Genomic DNA, 24,529 nt, shown 5'->3' with positions numbered 1-24,529 from the left:
GAACAGTCACTATTTTGTTTCTAAAACATAATCTTTAAAGAAAATAGGAGTATATGTGTACAGTGTGTTTCAAGTGTCTACTCCCAGTTTTTGTTTTTGCTTTGTAATTCTGAAAAATCTTTTTTATCACTGGTTGAAATAAGAGGAATTTAATAGGTAAAAAAGAAAACACTGTTTATTAGTGGTAATTATACTCAATTTTGATCTTAAAAATAGAGTAAGCTTATTTATATTTAATTCTTAAAATAATAACTACTTAGGTTTAAAATACTAGTCAACGTATTTTACTTCTCTATTAAATACTCCTGCCTGAGGAGAAATCATTGATCTGACAATTTTCCTGGACTTTGGTTCTGATAATTATCAAAATTATATTCTTACCTTCTTTTCCATCCCTTATAAGTATCTGGCCTATGTATGAATCAGGGAAGTAAATCATCTGTAAGCCAAAATAGACTCCTTTCCAATTTTTAAACTGGAAGTTCAAGACTACTTTTTATAAGGTCCCTGGGTGTATCAACTTTTATACAAAGAAAAGATTGAAATGACCCCTTAAAATAATTTTAAGTGTCCAATAACATGGTGAGTGCATCAGAATTTCAATTTCACAAAGCTTTCTTTTGTTAAAGAAGATCAAGCAGAGTTCACAGCTAGCCAGAGTAGAAGGAAAATACCTGAAAAAGAATCAGGGTAGTAGGGTATTTTCTGCAGACCTATTCATTAGAGAGATTCCCCTTTCTATCTTCTTCTCTCCCAGTTCACTGACAAGATGTTCCTAGATGGTTTGTTAGCTTAATCCTTTTGTGCCAAGAATACACGAAGGTGTTTCTTAATAGAAAAGTATCTTTGGAGGATCTAGATCTGTTTACCTCTACCTAGGAAATGTGTATTGTTAAAGCTCCAAAGAAGCCTCTTTCAGAAGCCATGGTTGTGCTTGGTTTGGCTGTACCCAATGGCTGGAACTGTTCACTGCCTGAAGGAGAGGTCACAATCAGAACAGTCACCTTTTTTTTTTTTTTTTAATATTTTATTTATTCATGAGAGACACAGAGAGAAAGAAAGGCAGAGGGAAAAGCAGGCTCTATGCAGGGAGCCTGATGTGGGACTCGATCCCAGGACCCCAGGATCACGCCCTGGGCTGAAGGCAGGCGCTAAACTGCTGAGCCACCCAGGGATTCCCAACAGTCACCTTTTGACCACCGTATATAAAACAAAGGCAAAGCTACAAACAGGCTTACTGGGTTTCTCATATTTTCTATATGTCTTCTATGGTCTTTAGCTTAAATTGCTATGTTTTTCTTTTCTTTTCTTTTCTTTTTTTTTTTTTTAAATGTAGCCACAGAAGCAAATGTGGTCCAAAAAAACCTAAAATGCCTAAAAATTATATTGTGAAGGAACCTAGATCTTTAAAACACAGAAGCAATTCAATGTCAGAGCAGCAAAATCAACCAAGAAACCAATTCTAAATTGCTATGGATGCAAGGTAAGTGCCACCACCATCTTCCTGTTGATACCCAGGCATTCGGCTAACTCCATAAACCCTTTTTTCCCATGCATTGTATCTTGTATTCCATAAGATGTGATGGGAAGAGGAAGAGGAGGTTTCTTGGTTTGAAATCCCAAGCTTGCAGCCCAGAAGAAGAAGAAGAGGAAGGATTAAAATGGCTGCTGTGATGTGTGATTATCAGTGCCAATTGGCTCTTACTTTTAGAACCAAGTCTTCCATATCTTGCTAAAAGGAGATACATTGTTTATATTTGATGATACTAACCAGCAAATAATATCTGAAATATCATTCAATGAATTCCTGTTAACTTATTTTCTACGCTGCTTTGTGGTATTATTGACCCCTTTCCTATCTGGTTGTTTTCATGTTAAATTCTAATGTGGGTTTCAGATGTTTTACAGGACATTTAATTAAAATTCAGTGCAAGTAAAACCAGGGTGCTGTTCAGTTAAAAAAGTGTAGTCATACAAGGAAGATCAACTAATCCTAATTGTAAGCCTCTTGTCTATTCTGAGCAAAGTCCGAGTTATTTCACATTGAAAGTCAACTAACTCCTTGTCTTCAAATGATTCCTCCCATGTCCCATTCATTTTAAGTAAATGCTGATGATTGATATGGATGCCAAAAGGGCCAGGATACTAGTTTTTTTCTCATGTTCAGAAAGGAAGGTCCATTTAACTCTTCCTTCTACTGCTAATAACTACGTAAGTCCCCACTTACAGTTGAGTATTTCACAGTTCCAAGACTTTTCATAAATATCTCATTAGAGCTGAGATTAAGCTATGAAACTACAAAGACCAGATGTTATTATACCCATTTTAGAGATAAGGAAATTATGGCACCAAGAAATTTAGTTATTTGCATCAAAGAATCTTGGTATTGGAGCCAAGACTACAAGTCAGAATTTCTGATTTCCATTCCAATATCCTTCCCCATATGTTAATTCCCCCTGCTGGCTGGATCAACTTATTTAACATTCTCCCCACAACTCTCCCTTAGTGATACACTAGAGTTCCTTTTATGAGACCTACTTACTTGCTGATTTCTGTCAAAGTAATAATTTCATTTCATATTACTGGCCGGCAAGAAATGTTCCCAGCAGCTAAATTTTCAGATAAATGTTCAAGTTGTGATCATTATGACACTAAAGTCACAGGTTAATTCTAAACCTTTCCAGAAACATTAGGAAAACCTTTAATTCTAAAAAGACATGTAATTCGATCCTTCTCTTAAAGTCACAATAACTAAATGAAATCAAGATATGATTTATGAGGTGTAAGAAGGCAGTTTATGATTTTCCAACCGTTGGTTTACTCAGATGTCTTTGGCACATTTTCTGCAGACCTATTCATGAAAGGGTAAAGAAGCCAATTACTGCAACTGAAAAATTTCAAACTACACAACAGCTATAAATTGCACTAAAATGATGTGAATTTTTTTGGCCAATTACAACCACTATTTTAAACTCAACTTAAAGATATTAACAATGATGATAAAAGCAACAACAATATTAACATTTCTGGAGCCCCGTGCTACACACTTAGTTGAGAGTTCCATACACATCACTTAATTCTCACATCAGCTCTGGGAGGTTGCTACCAGTGTTCTCCACATATTCTAGATAAGGAGCCGAGCCTTAGGAAGATGAAATAACTTGTCTGAGGTCACATGGTTGTTATGCAGCAGGGCTGGGATTAGAACTCAGGACTGGGTCCCACTCTCTCTATTCCATGTTTGCCTCTCAATTAGACCTGAAGTCATATAGGTAATATTTATAAAACTTTAAAATGTGGCAAGTATCCCATCCTACAGATAGCATGTTGTGGATATTTCTGTCACACATGTAAATGTGTTATTACCTGATCTTTCAGTATAAATTGTATTTGAGTTTAATTTCTATATTTTAGTCTAGCCAATGTTTGAAAAATTCCAGTAAGGTAAAGAAGCTACAGGATGGTGGAAGTAGCTGTCTTCCAACTGGTTAGTCCTGTCACACACTGAGTACTAAGCCACTGGACTACCTGACTGCTGAGGAACTAAGGGGGTTCATCGGATTCCCATGGAATGGCTCATCTCTTTCCCAACTGACCAGATGGCACAGTCATTTCTTCAAAAACAAACAAAAAGCCCCAAACAAACAAGAAGAAAAATGACTTTTTAAGTCTGCCCTGGGCCGCATAGTCAAGATATGAAGCAATTTCAAATCTGGACTCCATTACCTTAAACAAAATAAATACCAAATTTTAAGTATTTATAAACACAACTAATAAGATTAGGTTAAAAACAACTATACACCACCTTTATTTAAATGAGAACCGCCATTATTACAGCTGCTACATATAAAGGTGCTGGCAGAAGATCTCATTTCTGTCAGAGGTTGCTCCAGGTAAGGGCACGGGAAAGCCACTGTCACATTATTGTAATATTTTAAGAAGAAACGTATTGGCTCACAGATATATTATCTACCTGGACCACATGGAAGATCATGTATAGGTTATTAATATTAACAGTCATAAGAATTCAAGTTGATAATTTAGGCTTTAGATAAACTGCCATTTTTTAAATTACGGAGGGTAAAACAAACCACCCTATATACTTACAGGTATAGCTGGTATAATTTAAGATCACTAAATTATGAGGATTAGGGATATTTTATTAACATTTCAAAATTTAAACAGTTGTCTTGGGCAGCCCAGGTAGCTCAGCAGTTTAGCGCCACCTTCAGCTGAGGGTGTGGCCCTGGAGACCCAGGATCGAGTCCCATGTCAGGCTCCCTGCATGAAGCCTGCTTCTCCCTCTGCCTGTGTCTCTGCCCCTCTCTCTCTCTCTCTGTGTCTCTGATGAATAAATAAAAATCTTAAAAAAAAAAAACAGTTGTCTTCACTTCTGTTTTATTTTAGGTTTCCAAAAAAAAAAAAAAAAAGGATGTAGGTACAGGTACAAATATAGATTTCATTTATCATCTATTCTGGGTAGCCTCTAATAGAATTTAGGTTTTTTAAAATAGGTATGTGCATAAATGGCATATATAATATACACACATATGTATCAGTCACATGTGCTGAGAAGAAGGCCGATTGACGTGATGGACAATGAATTTCACAGCATTTCTAACTTCTAACTTGATTTAAAAATCTATGAAAGGATATCCCTCAGGAACTCAGAGAAAGAACAAAATTACCACCCTTTACATCTATGAGCACAGATCAGTTAATATACTATAATGAATGAGCTGCTCCTGGGGAGTTGTCAGCATTAACTTGATTCTGACCATGTCACCATTAAGCAAAGATCATGTTCAGATACTCAAAGTATCACTTTTGGAGGAAATCCTGTGTTAAGTTTCTCAGAAGACCATGTCTTGGCTAATAGACTACAAAATAATTTTATTGTTTTAAAACTGCAGGACTTCTGGTGCCAGCCAAAATTGTAATAAGTTCAATGCAATCTAACTCTCATGCTGCTTACAATCAAAAACTTGAGAGAAAATACAAAACACAAATGCCTGAGGACTCTAAAAAGTAAACAAGAGCAAAGCAGATTGGGGAGGGGAGTCAGACTTGAGGATGTGACACCTACAATGGTGGGTTTCCCATTTTCTTTTCTTTTTTCTCTTTTCTCTTCCAATGTTGACTGAGAGGGAGTCTTAGGTTGTGGTCACAATGATGGCAAGAACAGCCAAAGTCCTTATGTCTGGGAAATAAGGCCCCTGATGTTTCAGAGGTGCAGGAAACTCTGCTGCCTTTTATATTTCTTTTTTCTCCCCTGGTTTTGCCCCAAGAGTGGGCACAGTGTATGGGGATGGGGGCACAGAGTGCAATGGCTGTGCTATGGCAGCAGTGACACAGCATTTAAGACTGTAGCAGGTATTATAAATATGCTTCATGAGGTGAGGTAAACATGCTTGAAATGAGTGGAAATGTAGAAGTTCTCAGAAGAGAAATGGAAACTACAGAAAAGAACCAAACATTTTAGAACTGGAATATTCCATAGAAATTATCTAATATGAAGAATAGAGAAGAAGAAAGATAATAGGAAAAAAGAAAAAAAATAGTCTCAGGGATCTCTGTAATAATTTTAAAAAGTTTAACATTGGTATCCCTCAAAAAGAGGAGAAGGATTAGTGCAGAAAAATACTTAAGGAATTTTAAGTAGAATTTTAAGCAGACACATTATAATCAACCTCTAGAAAACAAATATAGAGAAAAAAAGTCTTGAAAGCCACTAGAGAAAATCAACACATTACATATATGGAAATAATGATTGTGATTACCATGGATTTCATCAGAAACCACACAGGAAAGAAGACAGGGGAATAATATCTAAAGACTCCACTAAAATACTGTTAGAAGTAATAAATGAAGTCAGTAAAGTTGTAGGCTAAAAAAATTAATATATAAAAATAGGTGTGTGTTATGTTTCTATATACTAATAATGAAAGTAACAGAAGGAGAAATCAAGGAAAAAATTCCATTTACAATTACATAAAAAAGAATAAATACATAGGAATAAATTTAACTAAGGATGTAAAAGACCTGTAAACTGCAAACTTTAGACACTGATGAAAGAAACTGATGATGATGCAAATAAATAGAAAGATATTCCATGCTCATAGACTGAAAGAATTAATATTATTAAAATGTCTATGCCACCAAAGCAATCTCCAAATTCAATGCAATTCCTATCAAAATTCCAATAGCATCTTTCACACAACTAGAACAAATAATCCTAAAAGACCATGAATAGCCAAAGCAATCCTAAGAAAGAACAAAGCCAGAGATATCAAGCTCCCAGATTTTAAAGTATACTACAAAACTACACTAATCAAAACAGTATGCCATTGACATAAAAACACACATAGATCAATGGGATAAAATAGGAAGCCCAAAAATAAACCCACACATATATATTCAATTAATGTTCAACAAAGAAAGCAAGAATATACAATTGGGAAAGGATGGTCTCTTCAGTAAATGGTGTTGGGAAAACTGGACAGCTATGTGCAAAAAGAATGAAAAACTAGACATTATCTTATACTATCTATAAAAATCACCTCAAAATGGATTAAAGACTTCAATGTAAGACCTCAGACCATAAAATTACTAGAAGAAAACATAGGCAGCAATTCCTTCATATCAGTCTTAGTGATATCTTTTTAGATCTGACTCCAGAACAAAGGAAATATAAGCAAAACTAATCAAAGGACTACAACAAACTAGAAAGTTTCTGCACAGTGAAGGAAACCACGGACAAACTGAAGACAGCCTACTAAATGGGAAGAGACATTTGTAAATGACATATCTAATAAGGGGTTAATATCCAAAATACATAAAAATTCATATAATTTAACTAAAAAGTGAACAATCTGAGTAAGATATGGGTAGAGGATCTGAATAGACATATTTCCTAAGAAGACATACAGATGGCCAACAGGTATCTGAAAAAATGCTCAATGTCACTAATCATCAGGGAAATGCAAATCAAAACCACAATGAGATATCACCTCACACCTGCAGGAATGGTTATTTCCAAAAAGGGAGGAAATAAAAAGTGTTGGTGAGGATGTAGAGAAAAGGAAATGCTTGAACACTGTTAGTGGGAATGTAAATTAGTGCAGCCACTATGGAAAATAGCATGAAGGTTCCTCAGAAAGTTAAAGCTACCATGTGTATACATCATACACACACACACACACACACACACACACACACACACACACTGGAAAACTACTAAGCCATTAAAATAAATGAAATCTTGCTACTTTTGACAACATGGATGGACCTTGAGGGTATTATGCTAAGTGAAATAAGTCAAATAGAGAAAGACAAATACCATATAATTTTATTTAATATATGGGATCTAAACAAAACAAAACAAAACCCAGACTCACAGATACCCAAAACAGACTGGCAGTTGCCAAAGGGGAGGCCCTAAAGGGTGAAGGAAATTAAGATGTACAAACCTCCGGGTATAAAATATGTTAAGTCTTGGGGATAAAAATACAGCATGGGGGATACAGTCAACAACACTGTATTAACTTTATGAAGTGACAGATGTTAACTGGACTTACTGTGGTGACCATTTCGCAACGTATACAAACGTTGAATCACTAGGTTGTATACCTGAAACTAATATAATACTGTATTATATCTCAATAAATAAATAATAAGAATATAAATACTGCAGAAAGATATAATATGTCACCTCTTTCATTATTAACTTATGAAGTTTTTCTGGACCTTTCTTACAAAGTTAGCTTCATGGTGATACCCCTCTTTATCCCTCCAATTAAGACACTGTAGTGACTGTTTCACTTTAGAATCCAGAAATGAAACCAGCCACCTCTACTTTACTGCTTCTACTCCCCTTGAATATTAATATTATAGGCATTCATATTTTTCTGTTTTCTCGCCCACATGATCACAGGGCTTCAAAAGAACCCTGGACGTGTAACAGTCTTTCCTTCAGGATGGAAAAGTGCTATGTGAAATGTTTCTGATTAACTAAATTGGTAATGGGACTTGGATTGTTCACTAAAGTGGACCAATTTAAGACAGAAATTTCCCCAGATCAGTTTTTAAAAAATAACTTAACATTTAATAAAATTTATGTATTTAAAATATTGAATAAATGAGTTTGTGTTCCACTAGAATGTCAAAAGAAAATTTCCATATTTAAAACAAGTTAAAATAATTTTTATTCTGATAGGGTACTCACTTACAGATGTCAACTCCCTGAGGCTGAAGCAGTATAGTTAAAATATTTTTAGGAAGGTGAATATGGGGAGATGAATTCCAAGTTACAGAATACTGGAACTTTAGAACTGGAATGGACTTATAACTATCACATATAACAGATAAGGAAATAGAACCTCAAGAGAGTGAACTACCTGGTTGAGATCATCCTGTATTTCCTGGCAAGGCCAATATTAAATTCTAGGCTTTTGCTTCATAATTGTTCTGCTATATAATAATAATAATAGCTAAAGCAGTAACAGCAAACATTTATGAAGGCCTACTATTTTGCTTGACTGAATGCTAAGTATTTTCATGAATTACCTATTTTCAGTTTCATAACTGCCCCATGTGTTAGGAATGCATCTTGAAAATAACAGAGTTAGAGGTTAAACTCAGGTCTGTCATATTACCAAGAGAGACTGTACTGTGTAGTCATATCACAACACATTTAACATACAAAAATTCACCAGTTACAATGTTACAGACAGAACTATTTGCATGTTCTGGTGTGGACAACAAAGGCTCACAGAGAACTGCAGATTCACATTTCTTTTCCACTCCTGGGATGCATATGGGTCGAGAGACCAGACTCAGGAGTCCAACCAATTTTTTCTTTTTGGATCTGTGCAAATACTGAGTCCAAGAAATCTTGTTTTGAATTTTAGTTCTGTCTATTGCTAGGTTTGTAATGTTGGACAAGTACTTCTACAAACTTTAGTTTCCTCTTTTCTAAGATGGGATAATACATAACATTTCCCATAGAGTTGTTAAAAGGTTTAAACGAGATAACACATTTGAAGAAGTTAGTACAATGTTTGGCACAAAATAAGTAGTCAGTATGTGCTAGGTGCTTTTTCAATTAGCATTGTATTTTAACTACTGACTTTCTGATAAATGTTTCCAAATAATGAAATTAATTTTTAAGAAATATGATATTTATACTGATAACTTTTTTTTAAAGATTTTATTTATTCATGAGACACACACACACACACACACACACACACAGGCAGAGACACAGGCAGAGAGAGAAGGAGGCTCCATGCAGGGAACCCGATGCAGGACTCGATTCTGGGTCTCCAGGATCACACCCTGGGCTGAAGGTGGCGCTAAACAGCTGAGCCGCCAGGGCTGCCCTTATACGGATAACTCTTTTTGGATAATGTAAATGTCCAAGAAGATACATTTTGTGTAAGAAAGGTAATTTTATTTTTAAGTAATCTTTATACCCAACATGGGGCTCAAACTCCCAACCCTGAGATCAAGAGTTGCATGCTCCCTGAGCCAGCCAGGTGCCCCCAAGGATTTTTTTTTTTAAACAGAAAGCACTTTATATTTCAACCTAAGAACTAATTGTAATTCAAATGTACATCTTTGATATGCACCCTGTAATCTTTTAAGATTTTATTTATTTATTCATGAGACACACAGAGAGAGGCAGAGACATAGGCAGAGGGAGAGAAGCAGGCTCCATGCAGGGAGCCTGACCTGGGACTCGATCCTGGGACTCCAGGATCATGCTCTGGGCCAAAGGCAGGCACCAAACCGCCGAGCCACCCAGGCGCCCCAGGTTGCTCTTCCTTAGCAACTGGCTAGTTATCCTTTTCTAAAGTGGGGGACTTGTACTACACTTCAGCAAGAGCCAAGGGATCCTCCGACCTTGGGCTGAAATGAATCCTGATCCCCACACCAGCCATCTAATCTCCAGAAGCCTGCGGTGAAAAATGGTTCTCCTCAATGCCAAGAATGAATCAGCCTGACTTCCAGATTGGACAAATTCTCCAAATGCCTCACTGCTGGCTTCCATCTGCTAGATGAGACCACCTGATAGCAATAAAATGCCTGATTTATACCTGAGCTTGCTAGGACCGTCTTCTGATACCAAATCTTAGATGGCCAGGATACCCTTCCCTGTCCAGTTTTCCAGCCAATTCTCTAATTCTACATTAATTCAAGGAAAAGGTCTCTCTATACCCTGTTTGACCCTGTTTCCATTAGCCCTTACCATTTAATAGCCAATATGTTTTAAATCTGAACGCCTGATCACCTTCTTACTCTTAAAAGGTAACAAGCTTCAGAAGTTCAATATAATTATTATAATATAGGATTCTCTCTGGTTATAAGAAAGGTATGGATGGAGAAATAAAAGCCAGTTGGCCAATACTACTAATAAATGTGTTTGTTATACATGTATAAACATCTTCAAACCATCTTATCTTATAATAAACCTTCTCAAATACATTTAATATAATGCTGTTACAGCAAGATGATTAGATCAAAAGAATACCAAACAATAAACTTCATTTTCTAAAGTTTTTTTTTTCAACCTGAACAGCTACATTAATATGAAAAGCATACCTATAGGCTATTACTATGAAAAAAAGCTTTACTTCCCAATCACTGGAAATTCTTAAGCATTTCTACAGGCCAGAGAGAACCCCTGTTTCATTCAGCTCTTGAAAAAAAAAAAAAAAAGAATATTCAGAGGCACGGTAAGAACGCTGAGGCTAAACCTTGATACAGTTCAAACATTTACTTACACATGATTCAGCTGTGGGACATGAACTTTACATATTTACATATTCTACAGAGAAAAGTCTTGTCTGGTCTGCCAGCTGTTTTCTGTTTGATCGATCTTGATACAATGGGAATAAAACTTAGTGTGTAGTAGTTATTAGCATTCCAGTAAATTCGAAGGCTCTTACCTGTACATTTGTAATCAGAGGCTACCCCTTTAAGGACAGCATCAAAAATGGATATTTCCACTCGCTGCTTTCTGTGGTGACAGCTTAGAAGCAAAGAAGGCTGGGACACAATAAAGTATAAAAAAGGTTCCAGCTGCAAGTCACCAGTTCCTCTTCGTCCAGGCTGCCGAACAATAGTTATACCAAGTGCCTGTCTAGCAGATGACCTTGTGGATGCATGAAGACTTTCAAGAGAGATGACCCCTATTTTTTTCCCTGAAGGAAAAGATACTCTACTGCTCAAGAGATCCTCTGCTGTTACGGTAGAAATACATGCCTGGCTGGGCTTAGCAACATCTGAGTCAACTTCTGGGAGATTTAATGAACTCTTGCCTGTTTTTTCATTATCCTTATGTACTTGCGATTTTGATTTGGGTATGGCCGAGCAGGAATAAGTCATTAGTGAGATTCTACTCGCAGTAATAAATATGTCAAAGGGAATAAAATTGAGATTTTTTACAATTGATGACTGGCGTGAGGGACGGGCAATGCGATGCTGACTGGTACCGCTGTGCTGTTCTATTTGTACTATTCTGATTTTAACACTGTCACTGCCAATTCCACTATCCTGGGCACCACTGTACCGAGATGAGGTTTCAGCCATGCTTCCATCAAATGTATCCATTTTTTTTTGTTCTTGTTTAGAGATCTGTAAGGAAAAAGAAAATATTTTAAACTAGTTACATTCCAAGTGTTACTATATAAAGGATGTAATAAAGAGGTTAAAATGGTTCTAGCAGTGTAACTTGTATCAGAGTGATCATAGAAACAAAATGACTGTTCAAAAAACTATTCATATTAAAATGTCAAGGAAATACTTAAGAAAGCATCAAATGTGCATTTCTATTATTTAAATAGACATCTAACTCTTATTTTGAGTTAGACTTCCTTTCTTTGGACTAACAGTAGTATGCATTTTAAAATGTCTCTTTAAAGAATTATATTAGTATTCTTCAGATTGATTTTTCAAATAGTGCAATAAACTGATTTCCAAAGCATGATTACTATTGGTTGAAATTATATTTTAGGCAGATGTAGTTTATATTGTTTACTCTTGTCGTTACAGAATTAATTTGTAAGGTTTGGGTAGGAAGGAAGGAGAGAAAAGTCAGCAGTCTTAAAAATTATGAAGGACAAAGAAAAGTAAACTAAAATAGAATTATTTTATTCAAGATGAAGTTTATTTTTCTCTACAGTAGGGCTTGAAACAAGAGTAAACGTAAGTGATGAAGCAAAATGTAAGTAATTAAAGTCCTCAAAGGTGGATTTTTCCTTTGTGCCCTAAAGGCTATTCATTCTCAAAATTTTCCATCAACCACTCCCTACATGGTGAACAAAGAACAACTTGGTGGCAGCGCTGAGCACTGAGATCTCTGCTTTGCTTCTCTGGTTTCCCTTTCTTAAGTCTCTCCAAGCACCCAGTTTGTGATATGCTATTGGAGACACAGATGTTTCACTTGCTTTTTCATCCGAGTAACAGATTCATTGAAATCATGGACAATCTGAGAAAAAAACAAAATCCTCCGAACTGCCATCTTATCACCAAACATAACCAGTGGTAATATCTTGGTGCACTTCCTGTCAGTATTTTTTCCCCACCTGTGCAAAGGTGCCCCCTCCGGCCCCTATTTGGTTATGATCATACCAGAGTGCCAAACTGTACCCCAATCTGGCAAATGCTAATATACTCCTCATAGCTGTTTTAAAAAGCTGCATAATACTTCATTAGTGTTAGGAACATCTGTTTAACCATTTTCATATAATTGGATATTCCAGTTTTTAATCTTTGCCAACAAACCTCTGTGAAAAATATTTAATAATCTTTCTTTAGAACAGGCTCCTAGAGGTGGAATTACTAGGTAAATGGTACAAGAAAGTTTAAGGTTAGTTACTGATACTGTCAACACCCTTCCAAAAAAGGCTACATTAATTTATATTAGCACCAGCAATGGAAAAGCATTTCCCTGAGTATTGCTTATCATTTCTTAGGCTTTTCTTTAATTTGATTGATAAATATAGTATCATTTTTCCACATGGTACAAATTATTATGAGTTGCTTATGAAAATGTTAAAGGCTGTTAACTAATTCAAGACAATAATGTAACAATCATTAACATTTTAAAAATATTTCTTGACTATTGATTTTAAAGTGGTTGGAGATACATAGTTATACAAGTCCAACATGAAATACTTGAAGCAAAAGCAACTTAGTCCTGTTCTTTGAGGACTATGTCCTTTTAAACCATTCTTTCTGTATGGTGGTGCTACTTCCCTGCCTGGAGTGCCCTTCTGAGCTTGCTGTAGCTGGCAGATCTAATAAGGCTCAGAACAAGTGACACTTGTCGGAGAATTGTTCTCATTCTTTTCCTGCCTGGTGATCCTAGCACTTCACACATAGTTCACTTTTCTCCTACAGCGTTCTGTAGTGGCATTATTAGGTAGTGTTAAAACATTTATAGGCTTTAGAGGCAGATGGATGTGGGATCAAGTGCATTATTTTCTGACTATGATTTTAGACAAATTACAAACCTAAGGCTATGTAACCTCATCCGTAAAATAGGGATTTAAATTTGATCTCAAGAGTATAAGGATTAAATGAGCTAATTTGTCCAAAGAGGTCAGCATAGTGCCTGGTCTACTGTAAATACTGAATAATGGGCAGCTGCCATAGTCCTGTCTCTTTTACCAGCTGAAGGACTGTCAGAGATACTGGGCCATATCACTTGGCTTCTAAGGAGTACTGTAGAGCCTGGCACGCTGAAGAGAGGATCCATAAATGGATATGTTAGTTTCTGATAGAATATTAAATTAAAAAAATTGCTCTGCAGACATGATTGTTCATATATAAATACATGTGGACACAGACCTGCCCATATGCTGTCCTCGTTAAGGTCTTTCCAGATATATTCATGGGCCCTTTCCTGACCTGTACTCTCCATCTTGTGGGCTGACCACACTTCTGCTTGCTTATCCTCATAGTCCCTGCTGGGTTCTCAACCTCACACACACTGAGGACATTAACACTCAACCCACAAAGTTGCTTCAGCATTAAATGAGATAATATGTTGAACATACACAGTAGCATGCAATAAAGGGTAAGTTAAAAAAAAATCACCTTCTTTGTGAAGACTTCCTCAACCCTTCCAGATATGCTAGTCTTTCCAGCTTTTACACTTTCATAACAAACTAATATTAGCACTTTTCATTGCTGTTCTGTCTCAGAACAATTCAAATATAAGCAATTGAAGATTAAAAAAAATAGAATACCACTGAGTATGTTTGTTATTTGCCAAATGTTGTTAGCACATACCTACCTTTTCTATTTTAAGTGTTACAACCCTTTGAAGGGGGTAGTTTTAGCCCCATTTCACAGGTGAGGAAAGTGAGGCTTAGAGAGGTTAATCAATAGGTCCAAAGTCAATCAGATATTAGGCTATGGGTAAAAGGGAACCCCTTTAGTGTTCCTAGCACACACCATACTCTCTGTAACATAGCAGAGCTTAAAAACTATGTGCTGACTGAATAAACAAGTGAACATATTTAACTTAAAGATTCAGTAAAATAAAGAATAAGGCAATTATCAAAAAATTATTTTTTAAAGCTTTTAGTTATTCCTATTATACAAATTTCAAATATACCTCAAAATCCATCACCCACTAGGAATTCTCAAATCATATGTGAAAAAAACTAGTCTAGGATTTACTGTCCAGGTTATGAGGCATTACAAACTATCTGTATACAATGTAATAAAGAAATAATGAAGAATTCCTTTAGGTTGAATTCTGTGGCAAACTGAAATCCAGAACTCAACTATTTTTATTCTATCAGGAAAGGCGACCACTCTTAACTCTGTAAGACTACTTTCTATGCATAGAGAACTACATTTTCCTCCTGATAGTAATTTAAGTGTTCCTTAATGGTGTTAACATGACAAAACAAACCACCTGTAGGTGAAGATATGTAGTGTCTAGCCCTTACATATTGAGATTGCCACATTAAGCTCTAGTGAATGTCGAGTAGCCTGATCTTGAGATATAAATAACCAGCAAGGGCAGGATGGCAACTATCAGCTTGGGTCATGCAGGTTACTGAACAGAAGTCAGATGGTAACTAATTCTAGTCACTACTGAGCAGAATGGAATTTGAACCAGTGACCCAGAGATGGAAGCTCTGACTTTCATTGAAACAACAACAACAAAAAAGTACAACTTTCTCAGTACTGGGAAACTAAATTCTTAAAACTGGGTTAAAAGCCAAGATTTCCTTCATTTTTCTGTTTCCACACTATTTGTAGCACTGAAATAAATAAGCTGATGATTTTTGAGACATATTTAAAAATCCATTGGTTTGTCACCAGTTCACTGCAGATTTATCTATGATACTAAAGACTATCTGGCCTGCTCTTGAAAAAAGTTTTATAATTAATTATGTGTGCTAAGCCCTAAACTTGGGCATCAATTTACTACTCCTTTGTGGAAAAAGAAAAGTTCACAGTGTAGTAACTCTGAAAATAACTTTTGCTTTATTATTGTCTGAGGGGACTAATAATTCAAGTTGTCAAATAAGAGCAGTATCTGCTTGCTGTGAGTGAGGGCAGCAGGAACATGCATCTCTGGGCAGCGCTGTTACATCAGCTCTCCCACTCTTTACCTCACTCATTTAAAATGAACAATAAAAGTTTTCTTTAATTAGCTACTGGTGTGCATTAACATGATCATGATTAAACCATAAAAACCAACTGTACATTACTCTGGTCCCCTCTTCCATATGTTTTGAATTATTCTGTTTGAAAATGTACTTTGCGTCCCTTTTAAAAGTTCGACCTTCTGCTTTCAGAGAATTAAATGCATATTACTGCAGTGAAGAAGATAATGTTTCAGACCTCCAGGCATATATTAAACACACTGGCAGCACTTGAGACAAAATGCTTTACTTATTAGATACTTCCTATTCTAAACAGTGTCATCAAAGGCTAAAAACAAAATCCATATAAAAGCTGCACAATGCTTCCACACAGAACCCGTGCCAAAATCCCTGTACTTTCCAACTAATGAGGAAAGGATGTGTACTCTTAACATATGAATGTAAGATTTTCCAAGCATTCACTTTAGGAAACTGGGCTATTGATTCCATATGGGTTATGTTAAATGAAACTGTATTGGTAAAATAACCTTTAAGATATCTGGCATGATAACTATAATTAAACAATATTTAAAAGACTAAAACAAAAGGGAATTTGGTTCCACAATGGCTAATTAAAATAAAATGAAAAAACACAGCATGCCATCTATCAAGATAAATTGTTATTGCTTAAGAACTATTTAAATACTGTTAAAATATACTTTTAGATAAAATCTGAAAGAGCTGGAAAAATATTTGTGGCTTAAAAATGGATAGTTTGGTGAAGAAAAAAATATAGGACTCTTGAAATTTTATGCGAAGATAACAGCTTTAAAGCCTTGAGCACAACCAGATGGTACTTAAAACAGAGGAATTCTGCAGTTTCACTATCAATGGGTTTCAATATGAGAAGATTTTTCAATAGCTAGGAAAACATGTCAAGCTGATAGTTTACTTCTTCGATCATTTCAGCGCATTTTCCCATCCTTTCACAGCTATACATGGCACAGATACTAGCCACCATGGAAGAGGTGCTGAAAGCTGTACTAGTAGCTGGGGAGCTGTAGCTAATTCCTCCTCTTAATATATGGAGATAGGTAAGTTTACCAGCTCGCTCTGGAGTCTGGCAAGAGCCATAGTATCTCAGGAATGGTGGCTAAAACCAAACTTAGGTATGTGATAATACCAAAGACTGCATTAAAATAATTTCAAATGAAATTAATTAGATGTTCTTCAGTGTCATTTGGGAGCACAGAATGAGAAGCTTGACTGACTGAAGCTTCTGGTTTGGCCATATCAACATTTTTAACGAGCACATTCAAAAGACAGCCTCATTAATAAAAATGCTGCAAATAAACGGATAATTTTTCAAAGAAAAATATGTAGAAACCAACCTCTTGAGAATTAACAAGTTCTAAAACAAATATAATTTTTCCTTGATGGAGGACAAAAAAGGGCAATTCAGCATCTATTCCAAAGTTTTAACTCACTTTACTTGCTTTAATTTATCATTTAAGCAAACCTTAACTACACACTGAACATAGATATAACTACATATTTTTCCACCATCCTATTATAATTACGGTTCTATTAACAGCAACACTGAAGTAATATTTCGACCATGCAACAGTCATACTTTAACCATCATTAAAATATCTTTTGCCAATCACGGGATCATTTCTCATGTCTTATAAATTATGAAAAAATCAAGTGTGAAACCACAAAATCAAAGTGACAATCACATCTGTATATCACTGTGACACTCTAATTTTACTGCCCTTGCTAAAATGTAGTAGTGTTTTCAAAGAAGAAGAGATCTTACAAAATCAAATACAAAAAAAAAAAAAAAATCAGTTACAGTATTTTAATGGCATCACATACTGGAATCACAAAGAATTTTGACAGACTTGAAAAAATTATGTGTCTCATTGTTTAAACATTTGCAAACATACTCTTCTAGCTGTATCTTTTAGAAGTTTGCTTTTTGGGATGGGGTAGGGTGATGCTGGTGGGAGAGGTTCATTGTATATGACTTTAACACGGAGACAACCTACTCTGGAAGCTTTACACAAAGAGCAAATTGTCATAACACTCCGCAAGACTTAATTCAACTTGATGAATTAATTTAATCAAGTAAACAACAAAGCATAAGTCTCAAATTTTCATTGGTGTCAGCCATGCACTTGATGAATATGTGATTTTATACATGAATTACCATCACAGCTCAATGATATGCTAGGTAAAATGTGCCTAAGCCACATTAACTAAAAATTCATAAGGAATAAACTGCCTTCTACAGGAAACATGTTTATGTTATTTTCTACTTAAAAACCAAACTTGAACAAGTACTGTGTGCACTGGGGCTTTACAGATACAGAGGGCTTAGAAAAGAAGGGCTTTTTATATTTATTTCTCTAAGCCACATGTTCCACCAGATCCCACATGATATAATTGCTCCCAGTTGATGGCAAAAAAGGTTTTCACAATACTGCAGTAATTATGCAAAAGAGCAGAACTAATGATACCCATCACTGCTTAACAAACAGAATGGTAGAGTACTACAGTTTCAAGTTTTCCCTTTCATGAAGTTACTTTTCCGGCTCTTTGAAGTAACACTATGAGGCCACTACAGCTTGCTAAGTATCAGTTCAAATATTCACATTTCAAGACCAGAGCTAAATGCAATAAAAGCAGCATGGAGATAGTTCAGGCAAGGTTGTGCTTTACTATAGCCCATGTTTGGTCTATTGTTCTAATTAAGGTTGTAAATTACAAAAAGGGACCAGTTCTAGTGCTAAACAGACTATAATACCTTGACCATTATCAGGGTGTTTCAGCATAAGCCAAACAAACAAACAAAAAAGTATACATACCAAACTACCCACACAAGTTTACATCCTACTTGAGATTTTATCTGCAGTGCTGACCTTTAAACTTTTGTGTCTGTCTGTCCTTTTATACATATATGATTTCATAGGATAAGCTCATTTTCAGGAGCTTCTAAATTCATGGAAAAAAAATTAGTTCCAGGTGAAACTGCATGGAAGGTCTTAACTCAGAAAACAGTTTTCATCCTTTCTCCCTCTCTTTCTCTATGTCACACATAAAATTGGAATAGGTTGTTTTTTTTTTTTTTTTTCATTCAAGGAGACTGGATCTACTTGATTTATACTAACTTCTGAATTTAAGTTTGACTTGTTTGCTTTTTGTTATGAATTCAGTTTTTAAAAAATAAAATGACACATTCTGGGGACTTGGATCTTAATCAAAATAGATGCCTTTATATCAGAAACAACAACCTGCTTTGAAATGACTCCGGATGTTAATTCCTAAAAAGTGGCTACTGTGTGTACAAGGTAACTATTCTTCATACTGATGAAATCCAAGGTTCACTCCACTGATGTCAATGTGGAAACCATTTTGTCTCATGGCTGCTTAAAGATTTTCAATAGGATTAAATCAGCGGCAAGTCCTTATTATATCAGGGTTTACAATAGTGTCTGAGTTGGAGTCTGTTTCTCATAGAATTTTACTGAGAGACTGACTTAGATTGGCTCCTTAGAGCTAGTCTGATTTTACTAGAAACAACTGTATCACATCAGCCACTCTCATAAACTTGCCTTAAGATTGAATCAGCCCTGACCCTGAAGCAGATGAAAGTTTACCGAGCCTATGCATTCTCCGTTAAGAGTCATAGAAAAGTTTGCATTTAGTTTTTGCAGCAGGGCAGAAGTAGAAAATGCTTATTAACCACTCTAGCCTTTGCCTTGCAACTATGAACCTGATTTTCTGATAAGAAAACTACAGTTGAACTTAGAGAACGTTCTACTGATAAAAATACATACAAACTCTTATTTGATTATTTTATCCTTCAAATCACACATACTCCTTTACGGAAACAATGTAGGGTTTATGGAAATGAAGCAAGAGCATGCTCCTACAACTCATTTCCCCCTAGTTTTCAGTACAAGTTAAAAATAACGAAAGTGGTTTAGGTATATTCATAATTAACTTTATCCAGTAGCTGGTTTGCACTGTCAAACAGAACATAGTTATTTAACATAAATACGAAGCTGATTTTCATTATTATTTATTTACTAAATTCAAACAAACCTGGTTCAGTTAACTGTAGATTCTCCTCAAAATAAACCTGAATCTCAGTATTCTCTACTATGTAGTTGATTTTAGTGAAGCCCATCAAGAAAGACATTGAATAGAGGGTCACATACAAACTTTTTTATTGGCTACCCTTTAGCTTCATGATAGCAGATCAAATCCAAACTGAACTAAAGCTACATATTGATTCTCTGTGTGTTCTCATATGTTATCAATACCTTAATGATGCATGCAATGGACTTGAAATGCAAAATAGCCAAGATGTTAGAGAAAAACATTTGCTTATACCTTGCAGTCAATTCTTTTCCATTAGAAGAACTTTGTTCTGTGCTGCTACTCCATAAAAACCATTACTAGGCCAAAATGATCTTCCGCACAAACTGCTTTGATCATAGACTCTCCCTTTAATCCTAAGAAATCTGAAGTATTCTCTAATCAGGTAAATATTCCTTTTTTTTTTTTTTAATCAGGTAAATATTCCTAACAACAGTTGAGGTCAGCTAGCCCTACACCATCAGTTAATTTTCTTTTCTTTATATATATATATTTTTAAAAGATTCTATTTATTTATTTATGAGAGAGAGAGAGAGAGACAGACAGACAGACAGACAGAGAGAGACAGAGAGGCAGAGGGAGAAGCAGGTTCCATGCAGGGAGCCTCATGTGTGACTCCATCCCCAGACTCCAGGATCACGCCCTGAGCCGAAGGCAGGTGCTAAACCGCTGAGCCACCTAGGCGTCCCAATCAGTTAATTTTCATATGCTGATACGTCCTAAATAATTCCTGCTGTTCTGAGAAAACAACTTTCTATATATTAATGAAGGTAATACAACTTATATCTTAAGGATATTCTTGATTATGTAGAATTGCTTGAATAAAAGTTCAGAAGTTAAAAAGAAAATGTAGATTGACTCCCAAATATCAAGCATTATCTCTACAAACTTTAAAGCAGTAAGCCTGGAAATTTCCGAGAAAAATTTTTCAAAAAAATTTAAAATAAATTTTTAATATATTTTAACCATAGCTGTTACATGATTCTAGATGGTTTTATCAGAATGTCTCATTAACATTAAATTTCAGAAGATCATATTCACAACAGCTTACCAATTAGCATTATTAAAGAGGAGTGTTCTTAATATTTAAAGTTTACATCTCTCTAAGCTATTTAAAGAATAAAGGTTCTTTTCTTTAAATGATATTTTAAATGTAACATTATTCAGTCAAGTATGCTTAATATTTGGACTTTAGCTATAACAATTTTATCAATATTAAATACTTCCTAAACTTCTTGAAGATACAATGGCAAATTAATCAAAATGTGTAAAAAATATTTCATATTATTCATTCATTCAACAAATTCTTATTGAGCATATACTATGTTCCAGGAACATAGCTAAGGATACAACAGAAACAAAGATCTTGCCTTCATGGAATTTACAATATAGTTGGGAAGTCAGATCATAAATTTCATGTCTTTCTCTCTCTCTCTTACACACACACACACACATCCCTGTATTTGCTGATGGATTAGACTGTTGGAATATTATGAGAGGAAGATAAGACAAAAATGATTTGAATTTTTTGCCTGAGCAATTAGAAGAATGGAGAAAGAAAGGGCAGTCCAGGTGGCTCAGAGGTTTAGCACTGCCTTCAGCCCAGGGTATGGTCCTGGAGACCCAGGATCGAGTCCCATGTCGGGCTCCCTGCATGAAGCCTGCTTCTCCCTCTTTCCCCCACCCCATCTCTCATGAATAAATAAATAAAATCTTAAAAAAAAAAAAAAAAAAAAGAAAGAGGACTTCCCAGGTTATGTAAGCAGCTTCTATGTGTTGTTATACCAATGCTTTAATAATCCACCTTTCAAACTTTGCCTATTTTCCTAAGAATCATAAATGACCGCAGTAGTCTTTGTGCAGGGAGATGATGACACATCACTATACCGAAATTCCCCAAGAATTCTCTAGTTTAATTATGAGGTCTTCCTACTTCTTCTAACAAACAAAACCCCCAATCAGCTAAGAACCATTCAAAGGAGAACTATAATTAGAAATGGTTTTCCGGGGTTGGGTCTAGACCTCATTCTGCACAAATACTTGGAGGACAGAATAGTGGGCCAAGACATGGAATCATGCCACATCACCAGAAAATCAAAATGAGATGTAGAGTATTTCCTGGGAGGATTTTGGCTCTGGAACAGTTAAGATTGACAGAATATTAGTGAGTTGAGTTGGAGAAAGGGAGAAGAGAGGCCTGCACTCTTACAAGACCTTACTATCTCTAATTGTCTTTGAACATTTCTACTAAGATGTCCCGTTATCAATATCATGTATCTAAAAGATCACCAGAGGTCCAAGTTGAAAATGGCAGTGACAGGTGGGTACTGGATTTCTGGGCTGCTAGCATGGTCCAGAGCACAGCTGGGACCTTCCAAGTCAACAGTGATACCCACAGCAAGGAGGTCTCAGCTCGCACATAGACAGCCTTCTCCTACTTCTTGGCATTCTCCAGTGCAGGAGTGAGCATGCTGAAAGTCTTTCTGAATTGGCATCACAGAAAGCATGATAGACCCAAGTTTGTCCCCCCATCTCCACATTAGGTCCAAGCTCTTTCTGTGGAGAGATCTTAATCATATTCTATACCATAATTCTCATGTGAATCCACTTCCAACTGGCCACAAAGATGAATAAAGAGAACCTGGACCACTACTCAAGGTGGACCACAGCACTGGTTTGGACCAGGACTCTTTATGTGGACATGGGACCTTAAGCTCACCTTTCTTACTTGTATCAAATGTTGACTAGTACACTGATCTTCCGTCTCCTGCTCAAGGCAGGAGAGGGCTTGAATAACTTACATTGGTCAAAAAATAAATTAAAGAAAAAAATCACGATAACATCTAAAATATCTTTTCCCAAAAATATCACCTTTACAACTTCTTATTTGTTTCCTTCCCCAGAGGCTCAAACATTAAATATGCCTTCCTGGTCCCTACCAAGTACTGCTGGTCATTACTTCACTGCTTTAGTTATTCTTGATGTTTCCTTTGTATTTATTATTCTCGTCAGCCCTTTTCATTCTCCACTGGGTAATTACAAATATTTCCTTTTTTTTTTTTTTTTTTTTTTTTTTACAAATATTTCTTAATTGGTGTCTCTGGTCTCTCCCTTTCCTAACCTATCCCATATAGCACTGCCAGGTTATTTTCCTCAAAACATTTAAAATATTTACTTACAAACATTTGTCTCACTAGAATGTAAGGTCCATGAAAACAGGATTTTTTGTGCTTATTTTTCTACTTTATCACCCGCACCCAGAACATGTGCTTGGTACACAGTAGGTACCCCGTAAATATTTAATGAAAGAATTAAGAAAAAACTGACATGAATCATTTCCAAGGTGCTTATTTAGGTCCCTGGGTGAAAAAGTAGACACAAGGATCCGTTAAACTTGAAGCCTACCGGGCAGCCCCCGTGGTGCAGCGGTTTAGCGCCTCCTGCAGCCCAGGGCGTGATCCTGGAGACCCTGGATCGAGTCCCACGTCAGGCTCCCTGCATGGAGCCTGCTTCTCCCTCTGCCTGTGTCTCTGCCTCTCTCTCTCTCTCTCTCTCTCTCTCTCTCTGTCTCTATGAATAAATAAATAAAATCTTAAAAAAAAAAAACTTGAAGCCTACCTTCTACGTTAGAGATACTTAAGATGCTTTCAGAACACGTGTTCCAAGATTGAAAGAAATAAGGATTTGGACTTGTTGCAGTAACAGTAAGAACACAGGCTGAAGGAATCACATAAATGAAGAGACAAAGACAGAAAAGAACATGAATGAATGTATGGCAAAAGCAATGCCCCATTTGACTCAAACAAAAGAGGTATTAATACTGGAGGATGAGGCTGCGAACGCAGGATAAAGCAAGACTCTAGGTGGTAGGTTAAAAAAATGGCATTCTTTGGGTGTGTATACACACACCACATCTTCTTTATCCATTCATTTTTCGATGGACACCAAGGCTTCTTCCACAGTTTGGCTCTTGTGGACACTGCTGCTATAGACTAAGTCACAGAGAAGGACCAACATTATATGGTTTCACTCATATGGGGAATATAAAAAATAGTGAAATGAATTGTAGGGGAAAGGAGAGAAAATGAGTGGGAAAAATCGGAGAGGGAGACAAACCATGAGACTCCTAACTCTGGGAAATGAACAATCTGGGATGGGGTGACTGGGTGATGGTACTGAGAGGGCACTGGATGGGATGAGCACTGGGTGTTATACTATATGTTGGCAAATCGAACTCCAATAAAAAAAATACAAAAAAAAAAAAAGAAAGAAAATAGAATTCTTAGCTTTTTTTGCCAGTCATCTTTAAAGTAGAGCCTTTTGACCATCTAAATCAAAATAATCTAAGGCACCTGTTAAAACAGAGATTCTCAGGCCACGCCAAAAGTATCTTACCTGAAGGTGACACCTGGTGACCTGCCTTATAACAAGCTCCCAGTAATTTATATGCACACTAATATTTGAAAACATTGCTATATATAATGGAATGCTAAAAGAACTTTCTAGCAAATAAATGATAAATGGTGCTTGAGAAAAATTAGTGTGATCAAATGTGCAGTTGGGAGTAGGGAATGGGGGGCAGAGACTGCAGGTAGCACCACCAGTTAGAAAGCAATTGGCCAGATGACTAACATGGGAATGTGAAATTAAGTAATACATGGCATAGTGGGCATTTCCTCTATGAAGCCTTTCCTTTATGAGCCCACAATAACTCCTTTCTCTTCTACAGTCCTGGAGGACATACTATCTTC

The 24,529-nt window shown here is 36.0% G+C and overlaps 1 protein-coding gene across 13 annotated transcripts in view; it reads right to left on the bottom strand.

Annotated features, from left to right (window-relative positions):
- Positions 1-24,529, bottom strand: part of VPS13B (vacuolar protein sorting 13 homolog B) — a 733,580-nt gene that overhangs the window by 187,095 nt on the left and 521,956 nt on the right. For all 13 annotated transcript variants that reach the window (XM_049093088.1, XM_049093083.1, XM_049093086.1 and 10 more), the window contains one exon: positions 10,950-11,637. In XM_049093088.1, coding sequence (XP_048949045.1) covers positions 10,950-11,637 — 688 coding nt within the window. The remainder of the gene's footprint in view (positions 1-10,949; positions 11,638-24,529) is intronic.

Source organism: Canis lupus, chromosome 13, assembly GCF_003254725.2.
Source record: "Canis lupus dingo isolate Sandy chromosome 13, ASM325472v2, whole genome shotgun sequence".
In the NCBI taxonomy this organism is placed as follows: Eukaryota; Metazoa; Chordata; class Mammalia; order Carnivora; family Canidae; genus Canis; species Canis lupus.
This window is presented reverse-complemented; position numbering and strand designations above follow the sequence as displayed.